Source organism: Sceloporus undulatus, chromosome 4 (genome assembly GCF_019175285.1).
Source record: "Sceloporus undulatus isolate JIND9_A2432 ecotype Alabama chromosome 4, SceUnd_v1.1, whole genome shotgun sequence".
In the NCBI taxonomy this organism is placed as follows: domain Eukaryota; kingdom Metazoa; phylum Chordata; class Lepidosauria; order Squamata; family Phrynosomatidae; genus Sceloporus; species Sceloporus undulatus.
The window spans coordinates 237,870,563-237,882,378 of record NC_056525.1 but is presented as its reverse complement, the minus strand read 5'-3'; the positions used below and the strand labels follow the sequence as shown (position 1 = coordinate 237,882,378).

The window sequence follows — 11,816 nt, the reverse complement described above, 5'->3', positions numbered from 1 at the left end:
ATACTTCTATTGATGCAGCCTAAAATTGCATTGGCCTTGTTAGCTGCCACATCGCACTGTTGACTCATGTTCAGCTTGTGGTCCACTTGGACTCCCAGATCCCTTTCACATGCAGTTTCATTCAGCCAGGTGTCCCCCATCCTATATCTGTGCATTTTATTTTTCTGCCCTAAGTGCAGTACCTTACATTTCTCCGTGTTGAATTTCATTTTGTTAGCTTTGGCCCAACTTTCTAGTCTATTCAGGTAGTTTTGAATGTTGATCCTGTCCTCTGGAGTATTAGCTATTCCTCCTAATTTGGTGTCATCTGCAAATTTGATAAGTATGCTCCCAATCCTGTCATCCAGGTTATTGATAAAGATGTTGAATAACACTGGGCCCAGGACAGAGCTCTGTGGAACCCCACTGGTCACTTCTCTCCAGGATGAAAAGGTGCCATTGTTGAGCACCCTTTGGGTTCGGCCGGTCAACCAGTTACAAATCCATGTAACAGTTACCTTGTCTAGCCCACCTTTTACAAGCTTGTTTGCAAGAATGTCATGGGAAACTTTGTTAAAGGCCTTACTGAAATCAAGATATACTATATCCACAGCATTCCCTTCATCTACCAAGCTGGTAATTTTATCAAAAAAAGAGATTAGATTTGTCTAGCATGACTTGTTTCTCTGAAACCCATGTTGACTTTTTGTGATTATGGCATTGCCTTCTAGATGTTCACAGACTCTCTGTTTAATGATCTGCTCCAGAATCTTTCCTAGTACTGATGTCAGACTAACTGGACGATAATTGTTGGGATCCTCTTTTTTCCCCTTTTTGAAGATGGGGACAACGTTTGCCCTCCTCCAGTCTGCTGGGATTTCTCCTGTTTTCCAGGAGTTTTCAAAGATTATTGCCAATGGCTCCGATATTATATTTGCCAGTTCTTTTAATACCCTTGGATGTAGTTCATCTGGGCCTGGAGACTTAAATTCATTTAGATTAACAAGGTATTCCTCTACTATCTCTTTACTTATTCTGTGCTGAAATTCCCCTATTCTGTCCTCCGCTCCATTATCCTCAGGTTGAGCACCCTTTTCCTTTTCTGAGAAGACTGAGGCAAAGAAGGTGTTGAGTAGTTCTGCCTTTTCTTTGTCTTCTGTTAGCATTTTGCCATCTTCTCCACGCAGTGGCCCTACCATTTCCTTCTTCTTTTTGCTGCAGACATATCCAAATAAGCCCTTTTTATTCTTTTTAACCTCTCTAGCAAGCCTGAGTTCATTCTGCGCTTTAGCTTTTCTGACTTTACTCCTACACGTGCCTGCTATTTCTTTGAATTCCTCTTTGGTGATTTCCCTCTTTTTCCATTTCTTATACATGTTCCGTTTAAAACTTAGCTCAGTTGAAAGTTCCTTAGTCATCCATCCTGGTTTCTTGAGACACCTCCCGTTTTTCTTTTTTACTGGAACTGTTTGAAATTGTGCCTTCAGTATCTCCCTTTTGAGAAACTCCCATCCATCCTGAACTCCCTTAATTTTTAGTATTTCTGACCATGGGATCACCCTCAATACGTCTCTAAGTTTACTGAAATCCGCTCTTCTAAAGTCTAGAATGCGTGTCTGACTATGCCTGGCTTCTCCTTTCCATTGTATAACCAACTCCAGGAGAACATGGTCACTTCCACCTAATGATCCCACCACTTGCACCCCATTAACCAAGTCATCCTTGTTGGTTAGGATCAGATCTAAAATAGCTGACCCTCTTGTTGCCTCTTCCACCTTTTGGACCATGAAATAGTCTTCCAGGCAAGTGAGGAATTTGCTAGACCTTGAGGATTTTGCTGAGTTTGATTTCCAGCAAATATCAGGATAGTTGAAGTCGCCCATCACTACTACATCTCTCTTTTCTGAGTGTGTGGTCATCTGTTCTAGAAAGCTATCATCCAATTCCTCAGTCTGACTTGGGGGTCTGTAGTAGACTCCCACCATAACATCCTTGTTGTTTCCCTCCCCTTTGATTCTTATCCAGATGCTCTCCACCTGGCTTCCATGATTGATGTCCTGGATCTCTTCACTGGTGTAAATATCTCTGACATATAGTGCTATTCCTTCTCCTTTCCTGTTTGGCCTATTTCTCTTAAAAAGGTTATACCCCTCTATTTCCACATTTCAATTATGAGACTCATCCCATCAGGTTTCAGTGATGCCTATTATATCATATTTGCTTTGTTGTACTAGGAGTTCAAGTTTATGCTGATTGGTGTTGATTCAGTCAAATGCTGCACTATTTTTGATGCTCAAGTCCCATTATATACAGTGGTATAGTAAAATGATATCCCTTATATAAAATGGCAAAATAAAGGTTTCTTTTTAGATTTTTTTTTAAAAAATTGCAAGCCATAGATGGTTGAATCTATGAATGCAGAATTCTTGGATATGGAGGGCTGACTACCTTCTCTTATGCATGCTGATTTACCTAGCTGAGTTTAAAGTTTATGAAGCTGGCAATTCAGGGTTTGCTCCTACTAGAGAGTGCTCCTCAAAGATCAGCACCATTCTGGCCTATCAGGATGTGAAAAAGGAGCAACATATTTCAGGATGTTAACCTTTCACTGCTGGAAATGAACATATGGCCAGTAAATTCCACTGTTTCTATTAGTGTTTCCAGGAGGATTCATGAAGTGCTATTGGTCAGGGAAAGAAAACATATATATGTGTGGCATGGCTTGGGTGTTAGTTCAAAAAATAAACAAAAAATTTAGTCTTCTGAGGCATAAGTGAGATGGCCAGCTGCAATCCCCTTCCCATTGGGTGAGCCTTCAAAGATGTCTTTCATAGCCTGGAAGAAGAAGCAATAACACTCATGCCAACATTCTTTTGTCTTCATTTGTGTAGGCCAGTAATGTAACAATAATGACTAGAGCAGAATGGGACAACCAAGTAAAGTAGCGCATTTCTTTTTTCAAGTAACATTCTAAGTTCAGCTTGCAGTGGGTAAGTGGCAGCTGTAGAATGAGAGTGAAGAATGGGTAGAACTTTCATCTTACAGAAAGATAAGGATTGCTCTGAAATTCTTCTCATGTTTTTTATTTCAGTGGCACTAAGAAAAATAGAAACAATTCATCTTCCTTCAATAGATAAGTCCAGTCAACATTCAGAAATCTTTCAGAAGTCAGCTTCACTTTCTATTGATCTACCACAGAAGCCACAATCTGGAGATTTACCCCCTAAGCCTCAGGCTCTGGAGCTATCCCAGAAACCTCAAATTGGAGATTTACCCCCAAAACCAGGAGAACTACCCCCCAAACCTCAATTAGGAGACCTGCCACCAAAACCACAACTTTCAGACTTACCTCCAAAACCACAAATGAAGGACCTTCCTCCAAAGCCTCAACTAGGAGATGCTTTGGCTAAAACTCCAGGTGAAATATCACCCAAGCCTCATCCTTCAGAAGCAAATCAAAAATCTCATTCCTTGGATCTTTCTCCAAAGGTACAGTCTAGAGAAACCATCCAAAAGCAAGCTTCTGAAGACTCAAATGATGTAGCCCATGCATTGCCAGAGACCCCAGTGCCACTTCCAAGAAAAATAAACATGGTAGGTAAATACTGTTTACCTTACGCTGACCTAAGGTTTTGTTCTTTCTGTCAACATACTGCTTTGGGATTGGTACAGTTTAAGACAGTTACATGATTTTAAAAAGCCAAAGCTAAAACAAACAAAAACTTCAGGAAAGTTGGGTGTGTGCAGTGATGTGACTTGGATGAGCCAGCTTTTGGAGTGTGTTTTGTTCAGATTTCTGACAGATTTCTCCACTGCCTCTTGGCTCACATAAATTTACAAGTATATTTGCATATTCCAAAATCAGCTTATTGTGACTAATGGTACTGTACACTATTAAAATAGTTAAATTTATAGTACTGTGCCTATTTAAGATAAAACAAACCCAGCCTGCAGGCTCATAGTCTTAATACACATAATTCAAAAGCAAAACCAAATAGGTACCAGTATATGAAAGAAGGAAATAGAAGCTATATCATCTTGGGGTCAACAGATGAGTAAACTGGTCTGCCACTTGTGATATTCTGCCTGGGAGAAGGGATTACAGTCTCCCAATTCCCCTTGACACTCGAGTTGATGGATAAGGTCATGGTATCCTGCTTTTCATCTGTCTAGTTCCAAGAACTCTTGTGATTCATGGAAAGCTAAAGAAAAATGTCTCAGCAGTAAAGTGTTTGGGCGGGGGGGGGGGGGGGGGGAGGCTAATAAAAAACATTAATGTTTAGAGCTGTCAACTTCAGACACTTTTAAAAAAAAAAACCTTGCAGTCTATTTTGATAGAAGTTGATAGCTCTGAAAGTTCACATTGTCTTATTAATAGCTGGAAAGTTTCAAACCTGTAAAATCAAAATAGAGCTTCAACAAAGACGTTTGATATTAATGGTATACAGTGTATATCTATATACCAGTCCCTTTCTTGAGTGCTTAATGCCATATTTAGTAACTTGGTAATCCTTGCAATGATCAGTAACAAACGTTATTAGTCCATATCTCAGAGGGCTGAGACTGACAGAGAGATTCACTGAATACATGACTAAACTGAATTTGAAAGCAAAAAGACTGAAACATCCAATAAAATATGATGAGAAGGGGAGACTGAATTAACCCAATATATTTTGGCTAAGAAATATTTACATGGCCTTTGGGGACTGCTAAAAAGGAGCGAAGGGGGTCAATAGACTTAGATTATTAACTTTAAACAAGAGAAGAGCTGAACAATTATAAAATTTGCATTTGCCTGTATACATAATGTGATAACTTTTACATAAAAAAGGATCTGTGAAAACCTATACAGTAAATGGATTAAAAGTGCTACAGGCATACTTTGCTAATATGGTGGGTCAGATTTTAGACCATAAAGTAAATATTACAGTAAAATGAATCATTGCCTCTTTTTTTTCCACTTGCCAGCCTAAAAATATTTTTACAGACCGAGTACAGATAACAAAATGGCACCAGCTGATTTGCTGAATTCAGCTTGGAATCAGCTGATGCACATCACCCCTGAAAACTCCCTAAATAGCAAGGCAAGCACTGAAAATAATAAATATGAATATAATTGAAAAGTGCTGCATTAGCAAAATGCTCTAACTTGCAGCGCCTTAAGGTGAGGTGTGACTGTACGTTGTAGAACAGAAAGTTCTGTAAACTTAAGAGTTTAATAGCCAGCCTGCAAGGATCTTCCTGAGATGTGTCACCAAATTGAACAAATAGTGATGAGTTTCTCCATGCTGGCAACATGTCATTGGCTCTGGTGGGAATGGCAGTGAAGCACTGACCAGCCTTCTGTGGAAGTCTTTGTAGCTGAAATGTGGACTTTAAAATGCTATAAATTACTGAATGAAGATGAAAGATAGTAAGGAAAGAATTTCTTGTCCAACAAATCATGATTTTTAGAGCAGGTATCATTATGTTTGAACCCATCAGTGAGGGGAACAACTACATTCAGCCTCTCTGCTGTGTATTGGTGACATCTCATTTACATGCCTTTGTGTATCCTGTTATGCAGCCTTGTCCACTAAGTTTGCTGCTATTTCTATGATTAATTACATCAGAGTCACTGGTTTTCAGATGTATGTACAATATATATTACTGTTTTGGGGGTTCTGCATGATGGAAATTTTAGAAAAACTGTGATAAATGCATTACTATTAAATAAAATAAAACCCTTGACTTTAATCTCATTGTTAGACCTACCTACAGCAGATCTACTGAATCAATGGAACTTAGATTAGTGTTGATTTACTATTGACTCAATGGGTCTGCTTTACTAGTGGATTTGTAATACTAAATTAGAGGATTTAGTTCTAAATATTTGAAGCATGGTTTATTCTACACCTAGACAGAAATGTAATTGCAGTGCTCACTGGATTTGCTGTCAATGAAATGCAGGCCTATATTTTTCTGCTTTAATTAGATTTTTTTTTTTAAAGGGCAAGAACAAAGTTAGGCGAGTGAAGACAATCTATGATTGCCAAGCAGATAATGATGATGAACTCACATTTGTTGAAGGTGAAATTATTATTGTAACAGGCGAAGAGGACCAAGAGTGGTGGGTATGTATGGTTCTGCTTTAAACAGTAATAAAACCTCTGTATCACATAGCATTTTCAAGGATTGCCAAACATTATCATATGATGGAGATACCTTATGACATCTTTCTACTTGGATGATAAATCTTATGTATTACTGAAAGTTGTATTCTGTAGTTTAGGTATCAGGTGCAGCTCTGTTAATGTCAGAAATGTTTTGCCATTAACTTCAGTTAGACTGAGATACATCTGAATATTCTGCTTGACATTGGCAGTGTAAGCCAAAGATATGCATAGTTACACTGATTTGCACCAGTGTACATTCACATGTCACAGTATTACCTTAGTCTAGTGTTACACAACTGAAGACAGTGCTGCAATATGGGGGGAGGTAATATGGACATTTGAAAAAAAGGTGAGTGGATGGGAAGAGAAAACTAAATCCTGTCTCTATGAAGACTACTAAAAACCTCTTCGGCTTACAAATCATGAATTTCAGTTCTGTGGAACTACAACACACATAATACCAATCCAGCATGGGTAAATTCAGACTGTAAATTATGAAACTGGTAATCATACACATACAGAGGCGACTAGATTAGGGAATGCTAGTCTTGACTGACTGGCAGCTTCTCTCCTGCTTTTCAGACAAGACTGTTTCTCACAGCTACATGGTGATGCCAAGAGACCTTGTGCTGGAAAAGCAATATGTTCTGCTGCTGAGAGTAGATCTTCATCATTGCTGTGCAGTCACAATCTTATAATGTGTCTTTGGAGGTTGCATGTGTGCACATCTTCATCACAAGGATGAGAATAATTAAGGAAAAGCATATGATCAGTGTGCAAGATCCAGTTCAGAAGAGAATTGTTGAAACGTGGTATTTGAAAGTATTCCAAGTATTTTCTATTTGATTGCTACCCTGGCCTTAATCAAGACCAACCTAAAAGCATTCATCATTGTTCCTTTGTAAAATAAAATAAAAATCCATCAACAGTTACGGTGTATTCCACTTAACTGACACTTACACTGACAGGTCTGAGGCTCTGAATATTTGACATAACTGCTACTGTTGTTCATTAAGGGTAGAGGGAATGGGATAAACAAAAATATGTATTATTTCAACATATTTTAGATCAGTTTCAAAGATCCTTCACCAGAGATAATTGTTGTGTATCTTTAAGACATTTCCAGTTTATGGTGGCCCTAAAGTGAACCTCTCACAGGTTTTTCCTGGTAGGATTTGTTAGGGGTAGTTTGCCATTGCCTTCCTCTGAGGTGGAGTGAGAGAGTATGACTTTCTCAAGGGCACCCTGTTGTTTTCCATGGCTGAGCAGGGATTCAGACCCTAGTCTCCCGGGTACTCTAGAGCAGGATGGCTAGATTAAATGTTCCTGATTCTGTCTCCCTAAATTAAATGAGAAACAATAATTATCTGCATTTCACTTGATCTGGGAACTGCTCTTTTAGCTAAGATTTCTCAATTTCCAAACACAGAATTATTTTCTGTTTGTGTGTGTGTTTTTGAATGACAAGCTGTGAACCATTGTGGTTAGTGCTTAATGCATAATGCTTAACAACATCAGCAGGAGCCATCCTCAAGTCTCAAGTTTTAGCCTGGAAACCTCAGGGACTGAGACAATCATGAACTGACAACCTGACTAGTGTGAATAGAATATCACAGAGTTTTCTTGGCAGAATTTCAGTGAATCATGTTGTTGGAAGAGACCATAAGGGCCATCAAGTCTAACCCCCTGCCATGCAGGAAGACACCATCAAAGCACTCCTGACAGATTGCCATCCAGCCTCTATTTAAAGATCTCCAAAGAAGGAGACCACCACACTCTGAGGGAGCGTGTTTCACTGTCAGGTTGTGTTTCCTAATGTTGAGGTGGAACCTCTTTTCCTGTAGTCTGAATCCATTGCTCCGGGTCCTGTTCTCTGGAGCTGCAACAAACAGGCTAACTTGTTCAGAGCAGATTTGCCTTTGCTTTCCTCTGAGGCTGAGAGAGTGACTTTCACAAGGTGACCCAGTGGATTTCCATAGTGAGCAGAGATTTGAACCTTGGTCTCCAGAGTCCTACTCCAGCACCCAAACCACCATGCTGGCTAACACAGTAATTAAAGTAATTCTGCAAATTACCATTATGAAACTTAAATAGGTTTCTATAATCTGTGTAATAAACACACAGTATGAAGCATTCCTAAAAACACAACTAAAAGCCAGACTTCTGGCCAATCAATAGTATTGTTATCCAGTCATTAAAACCGATATTCATGAAACAGAATTCCAGAGCATAATTTTAAATAAAAAAGGAAGCCCACAGTTTTCAGAAATGTAAATGCTTTACAAACTATATGAAACAATATTTTAAATAAACTCACTCTCAATAATGGAATTAACAAATGTTCTTCAATCTCCTGTGTTGCCATGAGCAAGTAAGAAAAAGTCAAGTCCATGTATCTTCGATTTCTGATCAGAAATAGCTGTATTTGAAAGAAATATTGGAATACTGTGAGGCTCATTAGATAAAGTCTTCCCATTTAGCTGCTGCTTTTCATGGTCTGTAAGAAAAGTATTGTACATCTGAAAAACAGAGCCTCCAAGCTCAAATACTATTTGTTTGACTCTTTTTTTGGGAGGGGGGGATTAATTTGGGTGGATATTGTTTGCAAATGCTATTGATCTATTTCCCATTTCAAATAACCATACCTATTGTTTTAACTAAAATCATGATCTTTGTGTTAAAATTGTGTAATCTACAAATAGAAGTTTCTAAACTCAGATTTGATTCCATATAAAAATGGATCAAGCACAAAGGTGGACATGAGGTTATTAAACTGTGAAACTTGAATAGCTAGCATTTAGTGTACATGGGACTGGAACAGATGGGCCAAATAGAGTGGCTTCCGGCTGCTTTGGAGGCATGGCATTCAAACAACTAATGTATTCAAAGCGGCCAAAGCCCCGCTCCAGTTCTTTGGACTGGCTCCTGGTAATGCAGGTCAGGTCCTGCAGCTGGGGCCCACTTTGGGAACAGGCCATTTGGTCAACATGGTTCCAACCTGCTTGTGGCTGGAGCATACTTGGGCTTCTCTTTCATGCCTGTCTGCTCTGGCCCATGGTGAGAGCACCTCAAAGATTCATGACATTTAACAGTTGCAGGAACATGTACCAGAGAACTTGTGTCTCCCAGTCAAACGCTGTTTGTTCTTTGCAGATTGGCCACATCGAAGGAGAACCAGAAAGGAAAGGGGTTTTCCCAGTATCCTTCGTCCACATTTTGTCAGACTAAGTCAGATTGGAAACTTGAGCATTGCACATCCTTCCTGCAAGACGGGCTTTTAGCACGAAGCAAACAGCTGCTGCATCCTTGTAATTCTGTGCACAATTGTGGATATATATGTATATATAACTGCTGTTAATAGAATGAGAACTCATGGCTCACCCTACGAGGTGACTTGTATTGTAAATAGATGGTGTTACTCCGCCTTTGCCAGTATTATGGTAGCCTTGGGACCTGGCACGCCTTATTGGGTTTGCTCAAGCCATCCTTGGCATCAAGCACTTACATCTCTTTCTGTGTGTATGAACTACCAGCTTTCTAAATATGGATGGTCTCATTCAGTCCTATTTAACTGTACAGATGTTACCATTCCTAATTAATCAGTATTCTTCAATAATAGCAGAGAATTAGATTCCATTTTCAAAATGAACTGCTTTGGCTCATTTACAGCCCAGTTTACAGCTACAAATGTAAACACATAACAGCTTGTGAAATTCCACTTCCTTGGTATTTGTTTTGAAAAAAAGTGTTCAGTGTGCACATCAAACAAAAGAAATATTCACTGATGCTACAGATTAGTAGTAGTATTTTATGCTGTGTGAGCAACATTTTATGTACGTATTATGTAGTTAACGGTTCATCCCTGTGGTATTTACCTCACTTAAAACCATCTGACAGTGTTCAATCAGAATTACTCTGGTATAATATCATATGGAATTTTTGGCTGGATATTTCCTTTCACTCAACCAGGGTCTCAAAGAAACATAGTCTGTCCACAACTGCATGGATTCATGTGCTTCCTTACAATCTTAGTTAATGGAGGAATGTTAAAGACATCTGTCAACTTGTGTTAAAGCTTTTATTTAAGCAGTTCAGCCTTGTGACAATTATTTCCCACCTTGATGAATATTCAGCTAACATAAGTCTGTGTTTGCTAATTAATTGGCTTATCTAGAAAACAACTTTGTGGCTAGGGGAATTTGATACAAGAAGATAATATAATGGTGGTTTTCTTTTGGCCTGGAGACATCAAAATACTTAAAATGATTATCAAAAATATGTGAAAGAAAACTTATCAGCTATTAATTAATGGAACCATGCAGTAATAATTTCATTTACATATGCTGATACTGAATCCTAATTATGGCTCTCAGTTGAACTATGAAAATCCACCACCGTTAGTGGAACCAAAAGGTTAATAAGAAGAGCTTGTTTTGACTTGATAGATGCAGAGTTGTACTGCATTACTTGGACCTAAAACTCATGTATTAAGGGCATATCCATTTCTCATATATTCTATATCACTTATTTATTAACAATCCTTATTTTTCCTTATTTTTGATCAGAAAGTTTATGCTTTGTTTATCGTTGATAGAACATATTTTTATGTTGCTCCTTGATCATAGAATATTATTTAAAGTTGCTTACTTTGGCAATAGGACAATTTTCCTTTCCTCTGTTTCATATTCTTATGACTCCATGTCAAAAGATTTCATTTCACAGGAGCACAATTTCAAGCTGATCTCGTTTTTCACTTTTGATGTTATACAGACCTGTACTCAGTGAATATTTGTTTTTTTAAAAGGCAACATATGAAACATAATCAGTCTAAGAAATTTTGCATGATGAAAAACAACATATTTATCAGTTATTATTGGAAAGTGATTTTTAAGCATTTGGTTCATCAAAGCAGTGCTCAGAAGTAATGTGTTACAAAGTTATCGCTTCCTTGGTTTTTGTTGTAAAAGATATAGAAGGACAAGGTTTAAGGAACTTTCTTCCAAATGACAATGGGTTTTCCAGCATTACTCACTGGGGATGTGGCCAGACAATGGTAAGAGAAGGAATAATGCAAATGAGCAATCATGTGGCTGGCCAGCCTCATATTGTGCTTGTGCTGCCTGTGGCCAATATGGAAAGAAGAGGTAAAACCTGGAGTCACCTTTTAGTCCTGAGCCTGACTGTAAAGCAGTGGTGTGCAACTGCAGAGGGGGCATTTCCTCCCCACATGCCTGCCTGGCATGTTTCAATCATCTTTTTGGGCCTCCCCCCCCCCCCCACACACACACCCTTTGTGGGGGTGAGAGAAACAACCCTACCTTTGCAGCCAGTTTGGGAGGCTTTGGTTAATTTGGGGCAAAAAGTATATATATCTTGTGAGGCCCTTAAGCTCCTGAAGCCCTCCAAAGCCTATAGGGCCCTGCAACTAATCTATATATATATATATATATAAGAGAGAGAGAGAGAGAGAGAGAAGGGCCCTATAGGCTTTGGAGGGTTTCAGGAGCTTAAGGGACTCACATTGGCTATAAGGGGATGAGACACCCTGTCTATGTCTCTCCTCTGAGGTAGGTAGAAGTCCTGGCAAGCTTAGGACCCAGGCCACCCAACCTTTCCCTCAAATCCTGGGTTTGAGATTATGTCAAAGAGGCTTCTAGACCTGATTATGAACCTCCTGCTGCC

General features: G+C 38.9%; 1 protein-coding gene across 6 annotated transcripts in view; it reads left to right on the top strand.

The window, feature by feature from the left end:
• ASAP1 (ArfGAP with SH3 domain, ankyrin repeat and PH domain 1) overlaps positions 1 to 11,440 on the top strand; it is a 194,817-nt gene extending 183,377 nt beyond the window's left edge. For all 6 annotated transcript variants that reach the window (XM_042466317.1, XM_042466315.1, XM_042466316.1 and 3 more), the window contains 3 exons: positions 3,071 to 3,573; positions 5,970 to 6,092; positions 9,288 to 11,440. In XM_042466317.1, the coding sequence (XP_042322251.1) occupies positions 3,071 to 3,573; positions 5,970 to 6,092; positions 9,288 to 9,362 (701 nt within the window). In that variant the 3' untranslated portion in view covers positions 9,363 to 11,440. The remainder of the gene's footprint in view (positions 1 to 3,070; positions 3,574 to 5,969; positions 6,093 to 9,287) is intronic.
• The last annotated feature ends 376 nt before the right edge of the window (positions 11,441 to 11,816 follow it).